Below are 27,549 nucleotides of genomic sequence, written 5' to 3'. Positions count from 1 at the left end.
TCAGCTAACATTTTTGGGATTTGTAAATTAGTATAGCCAGCTATCTAAACTTGTAGTAATCATGGTCGAATATAGTTAGTTACGCTCACTCAGATATCATATTAAAAAATGTACTTTTTTCTCTCTGCCCCATGGGAAAATGTGTAGAATTGCAGCAAACTTGCTTTAAAACTGCAACATTTTCTCTACACCCCTTGGCAAAATGTGTAGAATTTAAATTAACTCAAACTTAAAACATTTCTCTCCACTGTCAAGAGGGGGGCCACTAAAATGTTATGTTCGCGGGGGCCCCCAGCTCTGACTGCATGTGTGGGTTTGGTGTGAGTACTCAGACCCACGAGCCACTGTGGCCGCTCATGGTGAGTTCCGAGTTTTTGTGGCCTCCTCCCCCATCAGTTGCCATACCTCTACTACCTGAAGGAGAGACAGGCAGGCCTCTGAACCTTACCCTATAGTGACTCACCCTCCCTCTACTTTGCCTTAGTGGGAGACAGACCGCTACACACAGAGACACACAGAGAGAGCGAGCTTGAACAGCTCTAGACACGGAGCTCCAGAACACTGTCATCCTGACACTCACAGGCTTAGTAAGGTTCTCTGAGATCAGGGGAGTCTCCAGACTGACACTCACATGCTTAGTAAGGTTCTCTGAGATCAGGGGAGTCTCCAGACTGACACTCACAGGCTTAGTAAGGTTCTCTGAGATCAGGGGAGTCTCCAGACTGACACTTATAGCCGAGGTGTGGTGCGTGTGTGTGCATGTTTGCATACGTCTGATCTCCACCAGGCCAGCTTGTCATCTCACAGGGCGGGGCTGGGCAGCACGTGGGTGTGTGTGAGTGGCATTACTAGACAACTTGGTTGTTAGGACCAAGGAGGGCAGACAATGGGAGAGTCAACACAACACAACACTGTGGCAGGGGGAAGGGAGAGGGAGGGAAAAGGGGGGCTGGCCTCACTCTCAGGCCCAGTTCAGAGTTCACAGGTCTTATGTACAGTGGGGGAAAAAAAGTATTTAGTCAGCCACCAATTGTGCAAGTTCTCCCACTTAAAAAGATGAGGCCTGTAATTTTCATCATAGGTACACGTCAACTATGACAGACAAAATGAGAAAAAAAAATCCAGAAAATCACATTGTAGGATTTTTAATGAATTTATTTGCAAATTATGGTGGAAAATAAGTATTTGGTCAATAACAAAAGTTTCTCAATACTTTGTTATATACCCTTTGTTGGCAATGACACAGGTCAAACGTTTTCTGTAAGTCTTCACAAGGTTTTCACACACTGTTGCTGGTATTTTGGCCCATTCCTCCATGCAGATCTCCTCTAGAGCAGTGATGTTTTGGGGCTGTCGCTGGGCAACACAGACTTTCAACTCCCTCCAAAGATTTTCTATGGGGTTGAGATCTGGAGACTGGCTAGGCCACTCCAGGACCTTGAAATGCTTCTTACGAAGCCACTCCTTCGTTGCCCGGGCGGTGTGTTTGGGATCATTGTCATGCTGAAAGACCCAGCCACGTTTCATCTTCAATGCCCTTGCTGATGGAAGGAGGTTTTCACTCAAAATCTCACGATACATGGCCCCATTCATTCTTTCCTTTACACGGATCAGTCGTCCTGGTCCCTTTGCAGAAAAACAGCCCCAAAGCATGATGTTTCCACCCCCATGCTTCACAGTAGGTATGGCGTTCTTTGGATGCAACTCAGCATTCTTTGTCCTCCAAACACGACGAGTTGAGTTTTTACCAAAAAGTTCTATTTTGGTTTCATCTGACCATATGACATTCTCCCAATCCTCTTCTGGATCATCCAAATGCACTCTAGCAAACTTCAGACGGGCCTGGACATGTACTGGCTTAAGCAGGGGGACACATCTGGCACTGCAGGATTTGAGTCCCTGGCGGCGTAGTGTGTTACTGATGGTAGGCATTGTTACTTTGGTCCCAGCTCTCTGCAGGTCATTCACTAGGTCCCCCCGTGTGGTTCTGGGATTTTTGCTCACCGTTCTTGTGATCATTTTGACCCCACGGGGTGAGATCTTGCGTGGAGCCCCAGATCGAGGGAGATTATCAGTGGTCTTGTATGTCTTCCATTTCCTAATAATTGCTCCCACAGTTGATTTCTTCAAACCAAGCTGCTTACCTATTGCAGATTCAGTCTTCCCAGCCTGGTGCAGGTCTACAATTTTGTTTCTGGATGACCTTTGACAGCTCTTTTGTCTTGGCCATAGTGGAGTTTGGAGTGTGACTGTTTGAGGTTGTGGACAGGTGTCTTTTATACTGATAACAAGTTCAAACAGGTGCCATTAATACAGGTAACGAGTGGAGGACAGAGGAGCCTCTTAAAGAAGAAGTTACAGGTCTGTGAGAGCCAGAAATCTTGCTTGTTCGTAGGTGACCAAATACTTATTTTCCACCATAATTTGCAAATAAATTCATTAAAAATCCTACAATGTTATTTTCTGGATTTTTTTTCTTCTCAATTTGTCTGTCATAGTTGACGTGTACCTATGATGAAAATTACAGGCCTCTCTCATCTTTTTAAGTGGGAGAACTTGCACAATTGTTGGCTGACTAAATACTTTTTTCCCCCACTGTATATTTCTGAGTAGGACTGCTGATTTAGGATCAGTTTTGCCTTTTTAGAAGACAATGAAGAACAACACATGGACAGGGGGGGACCTGATTCTAGATCTGTAGCAAGCTTTGTGGCTTGTGAAAAGGGGGGAGGGGTGGGCAGAGGGCTGACCTCAGAGGCCCGAGGTAGACGTTGCTCCCTTAACCACAGACATAGGGTCAGATTAACATCCCCCTAATCCTAATTTTAACAATTAGGGGGATTTCAAATCTGTTGTGATCTTGGCTGCCAAATAAGGGGGAGGGGGGAGACAGATGGTGAGGGAAGGAGGACAAGAGTAAGGGAGAGGAGGTGAGGAGAGGGAATAAGGGAACAGGAGAGGAGGAGTCTAGGTGCGGCAAGAGAGGTTGAAACTGTCCCTGTCTGCCATGCTATGGCTCCAGAATGTGTAAACTAGGAAAGTTTCCATCTGAGCCCTGTAAATAACTCTATGTATGGCTCTGCATGGTTTACAGTGATTGTGAAACGGCAGTGTTGAGGTAGTCTTCTCCCCGTCTTTCTTCAAGTGGTTGTGTTCCTAACCAACCGACCGCACCCTGCCAGCCTGGCCAGGTGAGAGGAGAGAAGGGTGTGTCCCATCGCTACATGCCCTCAGGCGCTCACGCCATCCATTCCCTTCTCAGCACCCCTCCCAAACTGTCAACACTGCCAGTGCCAAGGAAAAAAAAGTGCAAAGTGGTTATCCCACTGGCTATAAGGTGAATGCACCTATTTGTAAGTCGCTCTGGATAAGAGCGTCTGCTAAATGACGTAAAAATTTGCTCCGTTCCATCCATTATTATGAGCCGTCCTCCCCTCATTAGCCTCCACTGTTGGAGTTGGTACAGCAACCCCCCCCCCCCCCCCCCCCCCCACATACATTTCCATCTTTCCCTTAGTCAACTCATATTTAACCGGTCACTATACCCTACCATGCAAAAGACAGCGCATTAAGTATCAGAAGTAAAAAATACAGTCCGACTGGCATGCTACTGTGCCTTTCTAGACTTTATAAACAAAGTAGACCCACAACTGATCCAAATCAAATGAAACATTCAAATCACAGGGCTTTTGCGCCGTTATTCAAATGACATTTTCACTGCAGCCTAGAGTAGGCTAGAATGTTGTACTCACTTGAAAACAATAATGCAATTATTCATTGCATTGTGGTGTTGTAGGTTACTATAGTCTAGGTAGGATAATTATATTGTCCCTAAAGAAGATCAACTTTCTGAGCTGTGAGTCATGTCTTGACTGTTCTTTAATGCGCAATGATGTACCTGGCCTCTGCGCTGCCTATCAGCTATTCGTTCCTGTGGATTCATATTGAAGTACCAAAAACATTCATATAGTGGAGGCGCATGCAAGCAAATGAGGAAATGTGGCTAGGATGGAAAAAATTATGTAGTAAATCCAGGGAAAAACGCACTACCCTCCACTGTGCCCTATTAAAAAACTATTGCTTTAACCACCAGATGAGAAAGAAAACAGTTATCAGCTGAACATAACAGTATGTCAGTGGAAGGGAGGACAGTAGCAGGAGACCCTATGAGCTGAACATAACAGTATGTCAGTGGAAGGGAGGATGGTAGCAGGAGACCCAACTGTTGTTTGTGACTGCTATGATTTCCCATTGTAGACAATTCAATAGCAGAAATTCCGTTACCGATTTTTCAGAAATTCTGTTACTGATTTAGGTAACAGAATTTAGTTTTCATCACTTAATTCATAAACAAAATGTATATCTGTAAAAACGTTAACTAATTGATAGGTCTAACTTGTTACTTCTGTGAACTTTCATTATCCTCCCTCATGAGGGAGAGAAATTAGAAAATATCTTGGAATCATATATGGAATCATGTATTCACCAAACAAGTGTTAAACAAATCAATATATATTTTATATTTGAGATTCTTCAAAGTAGCCACCCTTTGCCTTGATGACAGCTTCGCACACTCTTGACATTCTCTCAACTAGCTTCACCTGGAATGCTTTTCCAACAGTCTTGAAGGAGTTCCAACATACGCTGAGCACTTGTTGGCTGCTTTTCCTTCACTCTGAGGTCCAACTCAGTTGGTTAGAGGTCGGGTGATTGTGGAGGCCAGGTCATCTGATGCAGCACTCCATCACTCTCCTTCTTGATAAAATAGCCCTTACACAGCCTGGAGGTGTGTTGGCTCATTGTCCTGTTGAAAAACAAATGATAGTCCCACTAAGCCCAAACCAGATGGGATGGCGTATCGCTGCAGAATGCTGTGGTAGCCATGCTGGTTAAGTGTGCCTTGAACTCTAAATGAATCACAGTGTCACCAGCAAATCACCCCCACACCATCACACCTCCTCCATGCTTCATGGTGGGAACTACACATGCGGAGATCATCCGTTCACCTACACTGCGTCTCACAAAGACACGGCGGTTGGAACCAAAAATCTCAAATTTGGACTCCAGACAAAAGGACAGATTTCCACAGGACTATTGTCCATTGCTCGTGTTTCTTGGCCCAAGCAAGTCTCCTTCTTATTGGTGTCGTTTAGTAGTGGTTTCTTTGCAGCAATTCGACCATGAAGGCCTGATTCACACAGTCCCCTCTGAACAGTTGATGTGATGTGTCTGTTACTTGAACTCTGTGAAGCATTTATTTGGGCTGCAATTTCTGAGGCTGTTAACTCTAATGAATTTATCCTCTGCAGCAGAGGTAACTCTGGGTCTTCCATTCCTGTGGCGGTCCTCATGAGAGCTAGTTTCATCATAGTGCTTGATGGTTTTTGTGACTGCAAATGTTCCGTATTGACTGACCTTCATGTCTTAAAGTAATGATGCACTGTCATTTCTCTTTGCTTATTTGATCTGTTCTTGCCATAATATGGACTTGGTCTTTTACCCAATAGGGCTATCTTCTGTATACCAGCCCTACCTACCAACTGATTGGCTCAAACGCATTAAGAAGGAAAGAAATTCCACAAATTAACTTTTAACAAGGCACACCTGTTAATTGAAATGAAGCTGGTTGAGAGACTGCCAAGAGTGTGCAAAGCTGTCATCAAGGCAAAAGGTGGCTACTTCGAAGAATCTCAAATCTCAAATATATTTTGATTTGTTGAACACTTTTGGTTACTACATGATTCCATATGTGTTATTTCATAGTTTTGATGTTTTCACTAGAATTCTACAATGTAGAAAATAGTAAAAATAAAGACAAACACTTGAATGAGTAGGTGTGTCCAAACTTTTGACTGGTACTGTATGTTTGTTTTGGTAACGGAATTCCAAGGCACAAGACAATGTTTCTTAAACTTACAGAAGTCCGAAAAAAATGATCCTATACTAAATAGGTGTCGATATTTGTTGGCATGAGTTTTTACTTCAACATTGTGTTTTGATGTATTTTTAATACCATAAGACTTTTTGTGGTAGATGTTTTCTAAGATTCCTTTTCCATCTGTTTGACAAGAAATCAAAGCCTTTGTTTATTCCTAATTTTTAGGGTGGAAAAAATGTTGAAAAATGAATATATGCCTTCATTTCTCAAATATAGACTCCCTTTTATTTGACACGCTGCTTTGAATTTTACAAGTTTGTGCTCATGGGTCATTTTACATGGAAATGCCCATCTGTCTATGTGCAGTACAGTCTGTATGGTACTGCTGTGCTACTACTGTCCAGCTTCCCAATCCCATTATCTGTTGTTTAGTTTCCCTCACTGACATTAGATCTCTATTTCTATAGTGATATATTATCTGTCTATTCTATCTTCTCTATTTTTCATCAATTACTACTTTGACATACCAGGATAGAGATGTCTGTCTCTGTATCAGTCGTCTTATACTAAATCTCATTATCTGTTGTCTCATTTCTATCTCCGACCTTAGATATCTCTCTTTAGCGATACATTCTCTGTTTTCACGTGGAAACATTTTAGTGACATTAACCTCAGTGATCGCTGATGACTGCAGACGGGCACACATGAGAGAGAAATGATTAGTTTAGTGCCAGTGATAAGAGGACTCCCCTCCTCTCGGTTCCACAGATCTCTCATGTGGGAGAGGAGAACAGGTGGTTTCTTAGCAACGACATGCTGTTATGTGTTTCTGTCATTCAGCTGAGAGAGAGAAGATACAGTGGCTGTGAAGGTTTAAAGAGAGTGTTTTTCTGTCAGCATCCTCAGGCTTTGTGTTTTTGTGTGCGCTTGCATACGTGTGTGTGTGTGTGTGTGTGTGTGTGTGTGTGTGTGGAGTGTAAAGACCCTGAAGAGACTAATGTAAAGCAGTTTCATCGCTCACTAAAAGCCTGTATTGACAAAGAGCATATAAACTGACACATTGTATACGTCCCAAATGGCACCCTATTCCCTATATAGTGCACTGCTTTAGACCAGGGCCCATAGTGACAGTAACGGATTTATAGAAATGGCACCCTAATCCCTTTTTCCTCATAGTGCTCCGGTCAAAAGTAGTGCACTAAGGAATAATGTCATTTGAGACGCAGTCGTTTTGTCTCTTCTGTCTCGGGGGTCCAGTGGGTTTTAAAGAGACCCTGTAGTCACCGCTGGCAACTATATAAAGATGCCATCCTTCATCGTATTACAGTCAAGCAATTCATCACCCATCTCCTCCTGTACTGTCAACCTATAGCAGTTCATCACCCATCTCCTCCTCGTTCTGCAGAACATCTCATGGAGTCTGAAATGACTCGTACTAGTCCCCAGAATGTGTTTCTGAAATGAAGCAGCATTTCAACCACATTACGCCGCCTTAGGCCCTGGAATATTGCATCTGTCAGAGATATCATAACATGGGTGTTTGTCTCTGTGTGTGTTTCTGTGTGTGTGTGTGTGTGTGTGTGTGTGTGTGTGTCTGTAACTGTGCGTTCCTTTGTGAAGCTGTGAGGACTAGATGATCCACACACCCACCTTCTCTCCTCCTTCGGGGGCGGATGGCTTAGACTCACTCTCTCTCTCTCTCTCTCTCTCTCTCTGTCTCGGTCTCGGTCTCGGTCTCGGTCTCGGTCTCGGTCTCGGTCTCGGTCTCGGTCTCGGTCTCGGTCTCGGTCTCGGTCTCGGTCTCGGTCTCGGTCTCGGTCTCGGTCTCGGTCTCGGTCTCGGTCTCTCTCTCTCTCTCTCTCTCTCTCTCTCTCTCTCTCTCTCTCTCTCTCTCTCTCTCTCTCTCTCTCTCTCTCTCTCTCTCTCTCTCTCTCTCTCTCTCACTCATCCTCTGTCTGCCATTCTCCTCTTGTGCTCCATTTCGCTCTCTCTCCCACTCTTTCTCTCCATCTCCCTCTCTCTTTTACTCAGTGTTTTTCTAAAGAAATGCTAGAATAGCTCCCTCTCTGTCGCATCTTTCTCTGCGTAGTCAGAAACCCAAGGCTGCATTGCTTTGTCAAAGGGCCTCGCCAGGGTGACTGATCAGTCAATCCACAATGAAACATTGAATGAATATTAGTCAGTGTATATCATAGTTGTGTGTGGTGAGAGAGAGAGAGAGAGGTAAGTGAGAAGTGGAAATGGTCCCTAATTACTGTTGAGAGACCTGGACTGTAATTACCCAGAGAGTGAGAGAGGGGGAAGGAGAGAAAGGAGGAGAGAAACAGAGGATCAGGCCGTGGTGTGAGGCCTCTCTGTCATCGTGGGTCAGTGGGAATGGTTTGTTCACCTATTCCTGTCATGACACGTCTTTGACTAGCTGTGGTCACGCCGACCCACCCAGCCGACCTAGCAGCAGCTCACTGCAAGGCTAGCTTTCAACTGGCCTTTCTGTGGCTGTCGCTAGCTAGCTGTGGTCTGGCTCTGGTCACACCCACCCACCCAGCCGACCTAGCAGTTCTCTTCCAGTTCACTGCAAGGCTAGCTTTTAACAGGCTTTTCTGTGGTTGCTGTCGCTAGCAGCTGTGGTTACAGTCAGTCCAACCTAGCAGAAGCTTCCAGTTCACTGCAAGGGTAACGTAGCAGGCGTAAAATAAACTAGATCCCCTACATAGTGGTCTTGACAGAAGAAAAAAACTGTGGGAGGTTCTCTTCTGCACTATTCAACCAATCCAGTAAATGTGGAGGAGGAGTTAAGATGGAGTGTCTCCTTGTTAACGTCCAAAAGTGGAAGTCGTGTCACAGGCTCTCTTTCCATTTTCCCTGAAAACTGGAACATCCGGTTGTTGGAGACTTTGCAGAGGCTAATGCAAGGCCAGCTTTCACCAGTTTTTTGTGTGTTTTTTGTTTTTAACATGTCTGTGGCTGCTGCTTGCTCCGGTCAGCTGCTGTTGTTAGCTAGCTGTGGTCACACCAACAAAGCCAACCAAGCAACTTCGTACCCCTTCGTACCCCCCTGATACTCCATGTAAAAAGCTTCATTCTTGTGTATTTTATTTTATTCCTCTTGTGGTATTTTTATTAGTATTAGTATTTTTTACTCTGCATTGTTGGGAAAGGGCTCGTAAGTAAAGTCAGTAAAATAAATAAAAGTAAGTCTACACCAGTTGTATTTGGCGCATGTGATATACTATTTGCTTTGATTTGACTTCCAGTTGTATTAGTTTGTTTATTAGGATCCCCATTAGCTTTTGCAGAAGCAGCTTCCTGGGGTCCACACAACACAAAACATGACAAGTAACGAAACACTGATACACTAATAGACAAGGACAGACACACAAATGTAAAATTAAAACGATACACAAACAATACAACCAAAACAAATAATAATAGCAGAAGCAATAATACAAACAATACAACTAAAAAAATGTGTGTGTGTGTTTATGTTCGTGTCCCCTCACATTCCCTGCCGTTCCAATAGATGTTTAATAAAAAATAAAATAAAGGTAATTTAGCTGTTTGCTTGAGTAATTGGAAATGGAAGGGAGTTCCATGCGATCATGGCTCTGTATAATACTGTGCGTTGCTGTGAATTCGTTTTGGACTTGGACTGTGAAGAGACCCCTGGTGGCATGTCTTGTGGGGTATTTAAGGGTGTCTGAGCCTAATGTTATTTGATTAGGCAGACAATCTGGAATTTTCATTACAGTAATGCTTCTCATAAAAACTAGAAGAGAAGCAGTTAATCTTTTGTCAGACTGGCATGCATGTTGTTGTTAGTTCACGGCTAGGCTGTTCTGCCCTACAAAGGCAAAACGCAGTAAGTACGAATTTGGTCAACAATTTGTGATCTGTTGTAATGACCAGGTATATTATCTGATTTAATGATGTATTTAGTTTCCTGACACAAGAACAAGTCAGTTGATCAGAATATATCACAACCGTTCCATTCTGTGCCTCCATCAGCCCACTAGCCAATGGTTGAGTGAGTCAGTCAGTGGAGTGCTACTGGTCTCTTCAGAAGACATTGGTCATCGCTCACTCATACAGTACTGTACAACACACACACACCTCGCTTATTGCTCACTCATACAGTACAGTACATCGCCTTCATGTTCTCACCTGGATGAATAAACTTCTACCGGCTGTACTGACAACTGATATAGGAGTCACCTGGATGTATGAACTCCTACCGGCTGTATTGACAACTGATATAGGAGAAGAAAAACAGTGAGGCTAAAAAACAAGTGTCCAACACTTTAACCTTTGTTCTGTGTTCTTTACGCACGCACGCACAGACACACACACACACACACACACACCTCAATCATAGCGTTACTGCACCTTGGGCATTTCTGTGTGCTGAGTCACAATCTGACTCACATAAATGAGGTGTGTGTGTGTGTGTACTGTCTCTACCCCTAAAGCTCTATTCCTTTTTTCAAACCTAATGAAATAAGCTAATTGAGGTTGACAGAACCGTTGGTTGTCTCCTGAGTGGCGCAGTGGTCTAAGGCACTGCATCGCAGTGCTAGCTGTGCCACTAGAGATCCTGGTTGGAATCCAGGCTCTGTCGTAGCCGGCCGCGACCGGGAGACCCATGGGGCGGCGCACAATTGGCCCAGCGTCGTCCAGGGTAGGGGAGGGAATGGCCGGCAGGGATGTAGCTCAGTTGGTAGAGCATGGCGTTTGCAACGCCAGGGTTGTGGATTTGTTTCCCACGGGGGGCCAGTATTTAAAAATAAATAATTTATGCACTCACTAACTGTAAGTCGCTCTGGATAAGAGCGTCTGCTAAATGACTAAAATGTAAATGTAAATGTTGTGTACATGTGTTGATTTGATGATTGCCACTACTGAGTAATCTAGGTGGTGGGGGTGTTGGGTACAAAGGAAACCCGGTGTTAAATCCTTTTTGGACCTGCTTTGACATTCACAGCTCAATACAGCACAGAAGCTCTTTCTGTGTGATTATCAATATGTCAACACAGCTCAAACGCTTTTAGAAGAACTGCAAAACATTCTGAACACACTAGGGTTGCGTCCCAAAGGGCACACTATTCCCTATACAGTGCACTACTTTGGACCAGAACTATATGGGGCCCTGGTCAAAAATAGTGCACTACATAAGGAATAGGGTGCAATTTGGGACCAAGCCCTAGTGTGTTGCAGAGAGAGGAATGTTTTGAAAATTAACTAATTTATACATTTCTGCAGACGCCAACTTCCGTTGGTAACACAGTTAGCAGCTCAAAGAGAGTGAATTAAAGACAAACTGGAACCCAATAACCAGCAGCACTTACTATCCAGACCGCTGTTGCCATAGAAACCAACCAGCACTTTGTTGTTGCTTTTTAACTGAGAACTGTGCTTGTTCCAAGGGGAGTTAGCAAGGGTAATGTGTGTGTGTGTGATGAAGGGTTAGTAGTACTGCATAAACAAACAGGAGATCACGGAGTGGTCCCCATCCAGCCAACGATCTGGTATTGAGTGTTGGCACTGCAGCCTGACAGAGACTGGGGATGGAGTGGTGTGTGTGTGTGTATGTGTGTGTGTTGGGGGAGGGACGTCTATGGTAGGATAGAGGCTGACCTGGCTTCCTCTTCAGTACCTGAGCCACTAGCTAATAGAAGATTAGTTCTTTACTTCTCTACCTCTTCCTCCCTGCTCACCAAGCCTGTCCACTCCAAACGTTGAGCAGCAGCCTCTCTAGCTCTCTGCCTCCCTGCTCACCAAGCCAGGCAGGAGGAATAACGGAACAGTTGCTAGTACAGGGCAGATACCATGTCACAGGCAGGAGGACTAACAGAACAGTTGCTAGTACAGGGCAGATACCATGTCACAGGCAGGAGGAATAACAGAACAGTTGCTAGTACAGGGCAGATACCATGTCACAGGCAGGAGGAATAACAGAACAGTTGCTAGTACAGGGCAGATACCATGTCACAGGCAGGAGGACTAACAGAACAGTTGCTAGTACAGGGCAGATGCCATGTCACAGGCAGGAGGAATAACAGAACAGTTGCTAGTACAGGGCAGATACCATGTCACAGGCAGGAGGAATAACAGAACAGTTGCTAGTACAGAAAATATACCATGTCACAGGCAGGAGGAATAACAGAACAGTTGCTAGTACAGAAAAGATACCATGTCACAGGCAGGAGGAATAACAGAACAGTTGCTAGTACAGGGCAGATACCATGTCACAGGCAGGAGGACTAACAGAACAGTTGCTAGTACAGGGCAGATACCATGTCACAGGCAGGAGGAATAACAGAACAGTTGCTAGTACAGGGCAGATACCATGTCACAGGCAGGAGGAATAACAGAACAGTTGCTAGTACAGGGTCGGCTCCAGACAGAAGCAACATAAGCGGCCGGTTATGTAATATTTTAAGGAACTCAGTCGGGTCTCAACATCCTATCGAGAGCAAGAATAGTAGAATACACAAGGTGCAATTTCTAAATGTGGCTGTGCATCGGCAGTTTTTCTCTTATGTCAGTCACTCAATTAGCTGACAATTAGCTATGTCAATTTTTAGATAACTAGTTTGTAATAATTATGTCCGAATACCAACCAGGCACGCAGGGCATGTGCCCAGGGGCCCTGAGCTCCAGGAGGCCTCCATTGATTTTGTTAGTCACTCACTCAGATATCATATCAACATGGCAAAAAGCTTTAAAAATGATATTTTGTTAAAGACTGCAAGACCTGGGTTCAAATACTACATTGAATCATTTAAAATACTTTATCTTTGCTTGACTGAGCTTGCCTGGATGCTGATCCTTAATGGACCAATAGAATAGTCCCAAAACTGCAAATCCTGTCCATCTGGCAGACTAGAGCAGACGCTCATTAAGTATTTGAAGGATTTGGAAGAGTTTTGAATCGAGGTCTGCAGGCTGCTAGCTGTTATAGCCCTTTGTGCTCGCTCTCGCGCTCGCTCTCCAAGGTTACCCGTCAGTGTGTGTCTGTACATGAGAGCCCCTGGGAGTGTTGAATCCATTATAGCAGCTCAGAGGACCCAGATTAAAGGAGACAATCAAAGAAATGATGAGGGAAATGGATCAGGCCAGATGAAATGGTTCAGTAAGAAAGAGAAGGCTGTAGGGAGAACCAGGGAGGGAGGCCTTGTCTTTTCAGAGCAGAATAAAGAAAGAAAATCACACACACACACGTGTAAGTGCTGTAAGGGGAAATGAGGCTGGAGGGAGAAGCAGAGGTTTTTATATTTTCTTTGTAGAATAAAGGAGGATAAATTATTTGCACTCCCGTCCCAGACAAAATAAATACCTCCCCAATGGAAAGGAACCAGACAAAATGAGGTCATGGTATTTAAGATAAATGACTGTTTGTACCTGTGGGGCGTTCATCTAACTGTGATGGTTAGTTAATAACTCCATCCTCCTGTATTCACCCACTCTGTGATCAATAGTTAATAACTTCATCCTCCTGTAGTCACCCACTCTGTGGTCAGTAGTTAATAACTCCATCCTCCTGTTGTCACCCACTCTGTGATCAGTAGTTAATAACTCCATCCTCCTGTATTCACCCACTCCGTGGTCAGTAGTTAATAACTCCCGCCTCCTGTAGTCACCCACTCTGTGATCAGTAGTTAATAACTCCCTCCTCCTGTAGTCACCCACTCTGTGATCAGTAGTTAATAACTCCCTCCTCCTGTATTCACCCACTCTGCACGCCTGTCTTCTCACACACATTAGCCCATAATCATGCGCTCACGGACGCATGCACGCGCAGACGCACTCATTGATGGATACACACACACAACCGTGTGCACACGAACACAGTAGTTGATCTGGCTCACTAGAAGCACTCAAACCACTGATGTATATGCCACCACTGTGGGGGAGTATGTGTGTTATGAACAGACCGAATGATCAAGCAGACACCATACTGTGACTACAGCAGAACTGTTATGATGTCATCACAGAGGAATGTATGGGGACTGGAGAGAACATGATGTCATCACAGAGGAATGTATGGGGACTGGAGAGAACATGATGTCATCACAGAGGAATATATGGGGACTGGAGAGAACATGATGTCATCACAGAGGAATGTATGGGGACTGGAGAGAACATGATGTCATCACAGAGGAATATATGGGGACTGGAGAGAACATGATGTCATCACAGAGGAATATATGGGGACTGGAGAGAACATGATGTCATCACAGAGGAATGTATGGGGACTGGAGAGAACATGATGTCATCACAGAGGAATGTATGGGGACTGGAGAGAACATGATGTCATCACAGAGGAATGTATGGGGACTGGAGAGAACATGGAGATAATGATAACCGTACAGCTAGTCTGTTAATCAGATCAGCCAGGGGAGGAGAGGAGAGAGGGAGGAGAGCCAGAGGTACCAAGAAGCCTTTGTTCGAAGGAGAAGACATAACATAATCACTTTACACTATTCAGTTCTTCTTCTTCCTGTCTTTTCCTGTCTTTATGGTAGTGGTGTGTTTTCTCTTGTTTCCTGTCTTCCTGTCTTCCTGTCTTTACTTCAGTGGTGGGTTTTGATGTTGATGTGTCACAGAGCAGTATGGCCTGCTCCTGTAGAGTCAGGAATAACCCTGACACACACACACCGACGCCGACACACACACGCTTCCTTCTCAGTGCCCCTCAGCCCCATTTTCCAATTAGCTCACACAACAAGGAGAGAGAATGTAGTACAAGAGGACAGAGAGGCCATATATATGATGAGAAGAGAGTGAGGGAGGGGGAGAGAGACCTCAGGATTCTTTCTTCTTTTCAAAGTGTTTCTTACATGGAAGGAATAAACTGTAGTGTGTGTGTGCGTGTGTGCGTGCGTGCTACCAGTCAAAAGTTAGGACACACATGCTCATTAAAGGGTTTTTCTTTATTTTTACAGTTTTTTACATTGTAGAATAATAGTGAAGACGTCAAAACTGAAATAACACATATGGAATCATGTAGTAACCAAAAAGGTGTTAAACAAATCAAAATATATTTTATATTTGAGATTCTTCAAATAGCCACCCTTTGCCTTGACAGCTTTGCACACTCTTGGCATTCTCTCAACCAGCTTCATGAGGTAGTCACCTGGAATGTATTTCAATTAACAGGTGTGCCTTCTTAAAAGTAAATATGTAAAATGTAGTTCCTCCTTAATGCGTTTGAGCCAATCAGTTGTGTTGTGACAAGGTTGGGGGGGGGGGGTATACAGAAGATAGCCCTATTTGGTAAAATACCAAGTCCATATTATGGCAAGAACAGCTAAAATAAGGAAATAGAAATGACAGTCCATCATTACCTTAAGACATGAAGGTCAGTCAATCCAAAAATCTCAATAACTTTTAAAGTTTCTTCAAGTGCAGTCGCAAAAACCAAGCGCTATGATGAAACTGGTTCTCATGAGGACCGCCACAGGAATGGAAGACTCAGAGTTACCTCTGCTGCAGAGGATAAGTTCATTAGAGTTACCAGCCTCAGAAATTGCTGGCCAAATAAATGCTTCACAGAGTTCAAGTAACAGACACATCTCAACATCAACTGTTCAGAGGGGACTGTGTGAATCAGGCCTTCATGGTCGAATTGCTGCAAAGAAACCACTACTCAAGGACACCAATAAGAAGAAGAGACCTGCTTGGGCCAAGAAACACAAGCAATGGACATTAGACCGGTGGAAATGTGTCCTTTGGTCTGGAGTCCAAATTTAAGATTTTTGGTTCTAACCGCCGTGTCTTTGTGAGACGCGGTGTGGGTGAACGGATGATCTCCACATGTGTAGTTCTCACCGTAAAGCATTGAGGAGGAGGTGTTATGCTGTGGGGTGCTTTGCTGGTGACACTGTCTGTGATTTATTTAGAATTCAAGGTACACTTAACCAGCATGGCTACCACAGCATTCTGCAGCGATACGCCATCCCATCTGGTTTGGGCTTAGTGGGACTATCATTTGTTTTTCAACAGGACAATGACCCAACACACCTCCAGGCTGTGTAAGGGCTATCTTACGAAGAAGGAGAGTGATGGAGTGCTGCATCAGATGACCTGGCCTCCACAATCCCCCGACCTCAACCCAATTTGAGATGGTTTGGGATGAGTCAGATGGCAGAGTGAAGGAAAGCAGCCAACAAGTGCTCAGCATATGTGGGAACTCCTTCAAGACTGTTGGAAAAGCATTCCAGTTGAAGCTGGTTGAGAGAATGCCAAGAGTGTGCAAAGCTGTCATCAAGGCAAAGGGTGGCTATTTGAAGAATCTCAAATATAAAATATATATTGATTTGTTTAACACTTTTTTGGTTACTACATGATTCCATATGTGTTATTTCATAGTTTTGATGTCTTCACTATTATTCTACAATGTAGAAAATAGTAAAAATAAAGAAAAACCCTTTAATGAGTAGGTGTGTCCAAACATTTGACTGGTACTGTGTGTGTGTATATATATATATATATATATATATATATATATATATATATATATATATATATATATATATATACGTACAGTTGAAGTCGGACGTTTACATATACTTAGGTTGGAGTCATTAAAACTTGTTTTTTTTTCAACCACTCCCCAAATTTCTTGTTAACAAACTATAGTTTTGGCAAGTCGGTTAGGACATCTACTTTGTTCATGACACAAGTAAATTTCCTAACAATTGTTTACAGACAGATTAATTCACTGTATCACAATTCCAGTGGGTCAGAAGTTTACATACACTAAATTGACTGTGCCTTTAAACAGCTTGGATATTACAGAAAATGATGTCATGGCTTTAGAAGCATCTGATAGTCTAATTGACATCATTTGAGTCAATTGGAGGTGTACCTGTGGATTTATTTCAAGGCCTACCTTCAAACTCTGTGCCTCTTTGCTTGACATCATGGGAAAATCAAAAGACCACCACAAGTCTGGTTCATCCTTGGGAGCAATTTCCAAATGCCTGAAGGTACCACGTTCATCTGTACAAACAATAGTATGCAAGTATAAACACCATGGGACCACGCAGCCGTCATACCGCTCAGGAAGGAGACGCGTTCTGTCTCCTAGAGATGAATGTACTTTGGTGCGAAAAGTGCAAATCCGAGAACAACAGCAAAGGACCTTGTGAAGATGCTGGAGGAAACAGGTACAAAGGTATCTATATCCACAGTAAAATGAGTCCTATATCGACACAACCTGAAAGGCCGCTCAGCAAGGAAGAAGCCACTGCTCCAAAACCGCCATTAAAAAGCCGGACTACGTTTTGCAACTGCACATGGGGACAAAGATCGTACTTTTAGGAGAAATGTCCTCTGGTCTGATGAAACAAAAATAAAACTGTTTGGCCATAATGACCATCATTATGTTTGGAGGAAAAAGGGGGTCTCTTGCAAGCCGAAGAACACCATCCCAACCGTGAAGCACTGGGGTGGCAGCGTCATGCTGTGGGGGTGCTTTGCTGCAGGAGGGACTGGTGCACTTCACAAAATAGATGGCATCATGAGGAAGGAAAATTATGTGGATGTATTGAAGCAACATCTCAAGACATCAGTCAGGAAGTTAAAGCTTGGTCGCAAATGGGTCTTCCAAATGGACAATGACCCCAAGCATACTGAAATAAATAATTATCTCTCCTATTATTCTGACATTTCACATTCTTAAAATAAAGTGGTGATCCTAACTGACCTAAAACAGGGAATTTTTACTAGGATTAAATGTCAGGAATTGTGAAAAACTGAGTTTGGCTAAGGTGTATGTAAACTTCCGACTTCAACTGTGTGTGTGTGTGTGTGTGTGTGTGTGTGTGTGTGTGTGTTCTGCTATATCAACATATATAGTGTAGGCTGATTATATAGTGTAAGCTAACACTACCTGGAGGCTGTTGTTCTGAACTCGTTTCACTGGACCACCAGACACTGTCTCAAAGCCCCCAGCTGTCATACTGCTGTGTTGAGCTTCTCAACACAATTATATTGTTAGGTAGTTATGGTATTGTGTCGTGGTCAGGAGTTGGTTGGCCACATGTGTCTCTGTCAATCACGTCAGAGGATGCTTTAGTTAAAGATCTGAATCCTGACCTCCGTATATGTTTATTATTTTAGACAGTACAGCGGGAAATGCTGAGAGGGAGTCTGATAGTAGGGGAGACTGATTAGTAGGGGAGACTGATAGTAGGGGAGACTGATAGTAGGGGAGACTGAGAGAGACTGATAGTAGGGGAGACTGAGGGAGACTGATAGTAGGGGAGACTGAGAGAGACTGATAGTAGGGGAGACTGAGAGAGACTGATAGTAGGGGAGACTGAGGGAGACTGATAGTAGGGGAGACTGATAGTAGGGGAGACTGAGGGAGACTGATAGTAGGGGAGACTGATAGTAGGGGAGACTGATAGTAGGGGAGACTGATAGTAGGGGAGACTGAGAGAGACTGATAGTAGGGGAGACTGATAGTAGGGGAGACTGAGGGAGACTGATAGTAGGGGAGACTGATAGTAGGGGAGACTGATAGTAGGCGAGACTGAGAGAGACTGATAGTAGGGGAGACTGATAGTAGGGGAGATGAGGGAGACTGATAGTAGGGGAGACTGATAGTAGGGGAGACTGATAGTAGGGGAGACTGAGAGAGACTGATAGTAGGGGAGACTGATAGTAGGGGAGATGAGGGAGACTGATAGTAGGGGAGACTGATACACTGCTCAAAAAAATAAAGGGAACACTTAAACAACACAATGTAACTCCAAGTCAATCACACTTCTGTGAAATCAAACTGTCCACTTAGGAAGCAACACTGATTGACAATAAATTTCACATGCTGTTGTGCAAATGGAATAGACAACAGGTGGAAATTATAGGCAATTAGCAAGACACCCCCAATAAAGGACTGGTTTTGCAGGTGGTGAACACAGACCACTTCTCAGTTCCTATGCTTCCTGGCTGATGCTTTCACTCTAGTGGTAGCATGAGACGGAGTCTACAACCCACACAAGTGGCTCAGGTAGTGCAGCTCATCCAGGATGGCACATCAATGCGAGCTGTGGCAAGAAGGTTTGCTGTGTCTGTCAGCGTAGTGTCCAGAGCATGGAGGCTCTACCAGGAGACAGGCCAGTACATCAGGAGACGTGGAGGAGGCCGTAGGAGGGCAACAACCCAGCAGCAGGACTGCTACCTCCACCTTTGTGCAAGGAGGAGCAGGAGTAGCACTGCCAGAGCCCTGCAAAATGACCTCCAGCAGGCCACAAATGTGCATGTGTCTGCTGATAGTAGGGGAGACAGAGAGACTAATAGTAGGGGAGACAGAGAGACTGATAGTAGGGGAGGCTGATAGTAGGGGAGACTGAGGGAGACTGATAGTAGGGGAGAAGGATGGTAGATGAGACTGAGTTCTGACTGTCACTGAAACCAATTGTTGCTGAATGATCACAAATGTCCACGTGTGGCTGTGTGTGCATTCGTGCGACTCGGTGGGAGCTTGTGTGTGTGTCTCTGTGGGAGCCAGCATGCAATACTGCATCTCTGCTGTACTGGACTGGGCTCTGCTGTACTGGACTGGGCTCTGCTGTACTGGACTGGGCTCTGCTGTACTGGACTGGGCTCTGCTGTACTGGACTGGGCTCTGCTGTACTGGACTCTGTTGTGTGTAATCATCCTACCAGTCAACAATGTCCCCTGTAGCTCAGTTGGTAGAGCATGGCGCTTGCAACGCCAGGGTTGTGGATTCGTTTCCCACGGGGGGAGCAGTATGAAAAACGTATGCACTCACTAACTGTAAGTCGCTCTGGATAAGAGCGTCTGCTAAATGACTAAAATGTAATATGTACCACTGTTTACAAACGTGTGTGTGTGTGTGTGTGTCAGATCCCCTCTCAATGTCTTATATAAGAACAGAGACAAAGAGAAAAGAGTGCGAGAGGAATAAACATTTCCTCAGCAGGTCCCCCGTGGGGAGTGTTGTGGTTTATCTTCCTCAGAGGGTAACTGTGTGTGTGTGTGTCAGTCATTTGGAGGGAGGAGGGGAGTACATCGTTTTACATTTCAGTTGTGATTGAGGTGATTTCCCCAGGTCATAATCAGCTGGTGGCAACGCACTGGAATCACTTATTTTCATTTCATTATAGTCTGGGTTTCATGTCATTATAGTCTGGGTTTCATGTCATTATAGTCTGGGTTTCATGTCATTATAGTCTGGGTTTCATGTCATTATAGTCTGGGTTTCATGTCATTATAGTCTGGGTTTCATGTCATTATAGTCTGGGTTTCATGTCATTATAGTCTGGGTTTCATGTCATTATAGTCTGGGTTTCATGTCATTATAGTCTGGGTTTCATGTCATTATAGTCTGCGTTTCATGTCATTACGTGTGTGTGTGTGTGTGTGTGTGTGTCCACATGTGTCCCCTATTGTCAACAACAGCATACTAAATGGATGGTTATACAGTAAAGATGTCTCATTTACACACACACACATTGCTGGCTACCTCCGTAGACCTCTGCTCTCCGAGGGGACTTTTAGTAAGCCTCTAAACCAATTAGTATAATGGTGTGGCTCTGAGATAAACCAGGCAAACATCTGTTTTCTACCTTCAGCATTATAATTCCATCTCTGTTTTCTACCTGCACAGCATTATACACTGAACAAAAATATAAATGCAACATATAAAGTGTTGGTCCCATATTTCATGAGCTGAAATAAAAGATCCCAGAAATGTTCCATACACACACAAAGCGTATTTCTCTCAAATGTTGTGCACAAATTTAGTTTATATCCCTGTTAGTGAGCATTTCTTCTTTGCCAAGATAATCCATCCACCTGACAGGTGTGGAATATCAAGAAGCTGATTAAACAGCATGATCATTACACAGGTGCACCTTGTGCTGTGGACAATAAAAGACCACTCTGAAATGTGCAGTTTTGTCACACAACACAATGCCACAGATGTCTCAAGTTTTGAGGGAGCGTGCAATTGGCATGCTGACCGCAGGAATGTTGCCAGAGAATGTAATGTGAATTTCTCTATCATAAGCCGCCTCCACCGTCATTGCAGAAAATGTTGCAGTACGTCCAACCGGCCTCACAACCACAGACCACGTGTATGGGGGGGAGTGGGACAACATTCCACAGGCCACAATAAACAGCCTGATCAACTCTATGCGAAGAAGATGTGTCGCGCTGCATGAGGCAAATCATGGTCACACCAGATACTGATTGGTTTTCTGATCCATCCTACTTTATTTTTTATTTTTATTCCATCTCTGTTTTCTACCTGCACAGCATAATTCCATCTCTGTTTTCTACCTGCACAGCATAATTCCATCTGTGTTTTCTACCTGCACAGCATAATTCCATCTGTGTTTTCTACCTACAGTATTATAATTCCCTGCTATGGAATAACAATAGAGTATCAACCTTCTACCTCTGAGGAGGATCCTTTACCTTACTGTAACATCTAGATGTCTCTGTCTACCGGAGACAATTATCATTCCCTGCTTACATGCAAAATATCTACCTCTAAGATTGTCCCCACTCCCTTTCCTAAACATCTCTGCTTTCTGCATGGAATCCATCTAAGCCTGCCTCTACCTCTTCTTTGCATTGAATATATCAACCTTCATCTACCTGTGAAGATGGTTCTTTGCTGTACTGTAAGATCTAGTGCTCTCAGGCAGGGCTCTTTTTCAGTAGCAGCAGTAGTTATCTTCCTATCTCCTCTACTTAATGTGTTCTGTATAAGCACTTTGTGAAAAAGGGCTTCGTAACATACATTTGATTGATACTCTCTCTGATGCTCTCCGTGTGTGCGTGTGCGCGCCTGTCTGCATGCATGCATGAGTGTCTGTTCCTGTAGATGCTGATAACGCTGAGCCACCACTCCTGGCCCTGTGCACTGTTTTGCTCCGTCCCGCTCCTCCAGTCCGTTCCCCCCTCAGGGCCAGACCCAGTTTTACTGAACATTCAGAAAGTTTGGCAGAACCAGGAAGGTGACCTCTGGTGTCAGCCAATCAGTGCCCAGGGAACTGGTGTCAGCCAATTGGTGTCCAGGGAGGGAGCTAGACTTCAGAGCAGTTAGTACACCCGAATAGCAACTGCACTGACCTTGGTTTAACAGGATACACAGTGATGTAGGGAATCACAAATGAGTTGCCAAACTGTAGAGGTTTTAGATTATTATGGTGTGCCGATAGTGAGGTATTTCTCACCCTACAACACATTGGTACCATTGCAGTGAAGACCATAGATATATGCTTTTATTGAAGTGACTCAAGGTAGTCTAGTGCTCTGGCAGGGTATTATAATTGGAGAACTACAGCAGAGTAAGGTACAGTACTATGGGCCTGCCAGCAGTATGGATGGGGACTGAGGAAGCAGGGGGGCTGCTTGGACCAGTGGAGGCTGCTGAGAGGAGAACAGCTCATAATAATGGATGGAATGGAGTATAATGGGTGGAATGGAGTGAATGGAATGGTGTCAAACCCATGAAAAACATGTTTACTCCATTCCAGCCATTATTATGAGCTGTTCTCCCTTCAGTAGCCTCCACTGGCTTGGACTAGTTATTAGCCATCTTCCCTGGCTGGTGGCTCTTAGCTCTCTATGGAGGGAGACCTGAGAGAGGGAAAAGGGAGGAGAGAAGCTGTACTGCTATATTCTGTCTCCCCTGGCTGAGAGGAGGAAGGAGGAGGAGGAGGAAGGGAGGGAGGGAGGAGGTAGTGGAAGGGGGAGGAGAGGCTGTCCTGTGGCTGATGGCTGACCCTACAGCCTTTACACACCTGTCAGACTGGGGCTGGACTAATCTGAAGAAACCCTGGAGGGAGACTAGAGAGAGGAGGGAGGAGGATGATGAGAGGGAGGGGAAGAGAGGAAGAGGAGGTGTGGATGGGAGATGTCAAGCCTGCACCGTGTTTATAGTAATGGTTGCATTGTCATTGTAGAGAGTAGACTGTGGGCTTGCATGTTATTCTGTAAATATACTGTGTGCATTGTTATTCATTATCCACACACACCTCTATTTCCATCACAGGAGGTTGGTGGCACCTTAATGGGCTCGTTGTAATGTTGGAGTGGAATGGTATTTCCATTTGTTTGATGCCATTCCATTTACTCCATTCCAGCCATCCACCTCTCAGCAGCCTCCGCTGTGCTTTCCATGTAATACTATGCTGAAAGACCACAACATTATTTCAGTCCTCTGCAGTCTCTCTCTCCCATTCCACCTACATAATCAATGGCACCCCCACCCTCTCCTCTCTGTCTCCTCTCCTCTCCCCTCCCTCCCTCCCTCCCTCCCTCCCTCCCTCCCTCCCTCCCTCCCTCCCTCTCCCCCTCTCCTCCGTCTCACTCCCCTCTCCTCCGTCTCACTCCCCCTCTCCTCCGTCTCACTCCCCCTCTCCTCCCTCTCCTCTCCCTCCCTCTCCTCCTTCTCACTCCCCCTCTCCTCCATCTCACTCTCCCTCTCCTCTCCCTCCCTCTCCTCCATCTCACTCCCCCTCTCCTCCCTCTCCTCTCCCTCCCTCTCCTCCATCTCACTCCCCCTCTCCTCCATCTCACTCCCCCTCTCCTCCATCTCACTCCCCCTCTCCTCCATCTCACTCCCCCTCTCCTCCATCTCACTCCCCCTCTCCTCCATCTCACTCCCCCTCTCCTCCATCTCACTCCCCCTCTCCTCCATCTCACTCCCCCTCTCCTCCATCTCACTCCCCCTCTCCTCCATCTCACTCTCCCTCTCCTCCATCTCACTCCCTTCTCCTCCAACTCACTCTCCCTCATCTCACTCTCCCTCTCCTCCATCTCACTCCCCCTCTCCACCCTCTCCTCTCCCTACCTCTCCATCTCTCTCCTCCATCTCACTCCCCCTCTCCTCCCTCTCCCTCCCTCTCCTCCATCTTACTCCCCCTCTCCTCCCTCTCCTCTCCCTCCCTCTCCTCCATCTCACTCCCCCTCTCCTCTCCCTCCCTCTCCTCCATCTCACACTCCCTCTCCTCATCTCACTCCCCTCTCTTTCCTCTCCCTCCCTCTCCTCCATCTCACTCTCCCCTCCTCCCTCTCCTCCCTCTCCTTTCCCTCTCCTCTCCTCCCCTGCTACAGTCATTGATAACAGAACATGTTGAAAAGCACTGTAGGTGGACGATTGATGTCATTGTTGATTTAACATGGTTATTTTAGAAATTGAGAAGTGCTGTGTCCTTACAATTGTTTATTGTGATGTGTGTGGGCAAGCCTGTGTGTGCGCGTGTGTGTGTGTGTGTGTGTGTGTGTGTGTGTGTGTGTGTGTGTGTGTATTTATGGGCTCTCTAGTAGTATGACAGCTTGTTCCACTGCTATTGTCTCTTTCTCCTCTAACAAACACCCCTCCCCTCCCTTCTCCTACCCTTCCCTCCCTTCTCCTACCCTCCCCTCCCTTCTCCTACCCTCCCCTCCCTTCTCTCTCTCTCTCTTTCAGTCCATCATGGAACAGTTCAACCCCTGCTTGCGGAACTTCGTTGCCATGGGGAAGAGCTATGAGAAGGCCTTATCCAGTGAGTGTTATATTCTTCCTCTCCTCAAATCTGTTTCTGTGGCCTGTTCTTCTCTTCTCTCCTCTGTTTGTTGTCTGTTCCGCCCCTTTATCCTTCTCTCTCCCTCTTTCTCTCCTCTCCTCCCCTCTCTCCCTCTCTCTCTCTCCTCTCTTCCTCTCCTCTCCAGATATAGGCAGCCAGTCACCAGCCTCCTGCTCCCAGTCTCCTTTGTGCCGTCTCATTTAAAGAAAGAGATGATATTTATCATCCTGCCACCGTAGCAGTCACATACCCAGTCTTATCATCTGGTCTGCAGCCCTGGCACAGCCTCAGGAGGGAGTGTGTTTCCCAAATGGTATCCTATTCCCTACATAGTGCACTACTTTTGACCAAAGGGAATAGGGTGTTATTTGGGACTCAGACAGAGAGGTGTGTTTCAGAGCAGAGCAGAAGTACAATCAAAGGCTGGGTCCTAATCAGGGAAGCAGATGGAGCACCGTGTAACTCTGCTGGAGTGATGGACAGACACTATACAAGATCTGATGGACAATGGAAGTGTGTGTGTGTGTGTGTGTTTGCTCACTATTTGGTTTTAATAAAGAGGTGAAGCAGTTTTGGAGCGCAGACCAGTACAGATGTCCTTAGCACACAGAGGACAGAATGTAGTTGAAGCTCAGATATCTCTCAGCCCTGTCAAGACCACGTCAATACCCCCAATACACACCACTGCCACAAGAACACATTACCTGACAGAATAGTCTATCACTGTCTCCTCAACACTGAATATATCCACATAACTGGGTGGGTTAATAATCCATGAAAGGGTCTGCCCTCTGCAGTGGGTTAATAATCCATGAAGGGGTCTGCCCTCTGCAGTGGGTTAATAATCCATGAAGGGGTCTGCCCTCTGCAGTGGGTTAATAATCCATGAAGGGGTCTTCCCTCTGCAGTGGGTTAATAATCCATGAAGGGGTCTGCCCTCTGCAGTGGGTTAATAATCCATGAAGGGGTCTGCCCTCTGCAGTGGGTTAATAATCCATGAAGGAGTCTGCCCTCTGCAGTGGGTTAATAATCCATGAAGGGGTCTGCCCTCTGCAGTGGGTTAATAATCCATGAAGGGGTATGCCCTCTGCAGTGGGTTAATAATCATTATAGAATAATAGTAAAGACATCAAAACTATGAAATAACACATATGGAATCATGTAGTAACCAAAAAAGTGTTAAACAAATCAAAATATATTTTATATTTGAGATTCTTCAAATAGCCACTCTTTGCCTTGATGACAGCTTTGCACACTCTTGGCATTCTCTCAACCAGCTTCACCTGGAATGCTTTTCCAACAGTCTTGAAGGAGTTCCCACATATGCTGAGCACTTGTATCCTCCTACTTTGAAGGGGTAAGCGGGGTTGGCTCTAGAGTCTACGATCCTATCCGTCAATCAGGGCTGTGTATGTAAATATATTTACATTCATATCAACACACCCACATGATCAGACTGAGCATTTCAATGGCAAAAGAAGGCTCAGGGAAATACATTATTAAATATATGTTTTGAAGTCATTGTCATGAAGTAAACACACACAGATGTATTAGACATACAGTGATGATTTAACAAATAAAAATAGAAAGACGATGGATAGTGGGCTGGTTTGTTAATGTTCAGTCAGACACAGGCCAGAGTTAGGTGGCAGATTGGCAGGCAGCAGTGGTGGTTAACTCTGGCCCACTCTGCTTCTCACAGCCTGTCAGTCCCCTGTGAATGTTGACAGCCACGGCAGCAGGACTGGTCTGGTCTAGGTTGGCTCCAACTTGTACACTAGGCAGACCATAATAAGAAGTTGTTCAGGCTACAGTGTACACTAGGCAGACCATAATAAGAAGTTGTTCAGGCTACAGTTAGCTACTTCCTCTCTGCCTGTCCCCAGTGAGTGACAACAGCAACCTGGGAGGATGGTGAATTGTCCATCAATCTAGCTGTGTTAGATGTGAAAAATAATAATTACCAGCCTGTTGGTCCCCAGTCAGTAGTGATGGCTGGCAGTAGAGCTGGTTTGGTTAGGAGGTGAATTATCCACCAATATGTGTGACAGAAGGGGCCTGTGCCTGCAGCCGCCCAGGAGCGACGTGAGACACACCATTAATACTGTAACATCGTCTGTCTGTGTCTCGATCTCGACATGAGACACACACATTAATACAGTAGCATCGTCCTCTCTGTCGACGTGAGACACACACCATTACTCTCGATAGCATCGTCCTATCTCTCGACGTGAGACACACACCATTACTCTCGATAGCATTGTCCTCTCGACGTGAGCATGCGTGCGAACACCTCTGTGTGTGTGTCGGTGGGAGCTTGTATGTGTGTGTGTGTGTGTGTGTGTGTGCACTGCTTTATAGACTACTGAGTTACCCTCTACCTCTGACCATGATCTCATGCTGTTCTTCCTCTGTCCCCAGATGTGACGTTTGCTGCTAAGGGCTACTTTGATGCCTTGGTGAGGATGGGAGAGCTGGCCAGTGAGAGCCAGGGATCCAAGGACATGGGTGAGTAGTAGCCTATCAGCATTCAGGATGTTGATGTGTCCTGCCCTGCCCTTCCCTGGACCCTAAAGGGGATATTCAATGCTGCCAATGCTTGTCTTAGTGTTTGTACTGTAAGTCAGTTTGTCCGTGTCTATCAGCTGCCAGATATCTCTTTCCTTTCCCTGGACCTAAAGGGGCGGTTCACTGGGCTATACTGCTGGCCAACACACTCACACCCTCACAACCTCACACACACACTTCCTGTGTTTGTGTCACAGTAAAGTCCCGTCTGTAGAGATATGACCCAGTCTTTGTTTTCCGCACAGGCAGCATTGTGGGGCTCCACTCTAAAAAGAAAAGGTTCCTGGAAGATCTTTTAGGGGTTCTTCAAATTGAAACTGTGGGGGAACCTCCTATAAGTTATTCAAATAACCTCCTTTAATGGTTTCTTAAATAACCTTTTGGGGTTAATGTTTTCACCCACCCCCATTATTATTATTAATCAGCATAACAATAACACAATATTATAGTTGTCAGTGTTTATTATGATTTTAGTGGCAAAGCAGAGTTCAAAAATCTAAATAGGAGGTGAACTCCCAGCAGAGATCCAAGTTCAATCAGTACAGTTGAAGT

At 45.1% G+C, this 27,549-nt stretch overlaps 1 protein-coding gene across 2 annotated transcripts in view; it reads left to right on the top strand.

Moving 5' to 3' along the window:
• Positions 1-27,549, top strand: part of LOC311104051 (BAR/IMD domain-containing adapter protein 2-like) — a 117,327-nt gene that overhangs the window by 7,640 nt on the left and 82,138 nt on the right. For both annotated transcript variants that reach the window (XM_084145707.1, XM_084145706.1), the window contains exons 2-3: positions 24,333-24,408; positions 26,851-26,937. In XM_084145707.1, coding sequence (XP_084001833.1) covers positions 24,333-24,408; positions 26,851-26,937 — 163 coding nt within the window. The remainder of the gene's footprint in view (positions 1-24,332; positions 24,409-26,850; positions 26,938-27,549) is intronic.

This window comes from Coregonus lavaretus (genome assembly GCF_964263955.1).
Source record: "Coregonus lavaretus genome assembly, chromosome: 28".
NCBI classification, from domain to species: domain Eukaryota; kingdom Metazoa; phylum Chordata; class Actinopteri; order Salmoniformes; family Salmonidae; genus Coregonus; species Coregonus lavaretus.
This window is presented reverse-complemented; position numbering and strand designations above follow the sequence as displayed.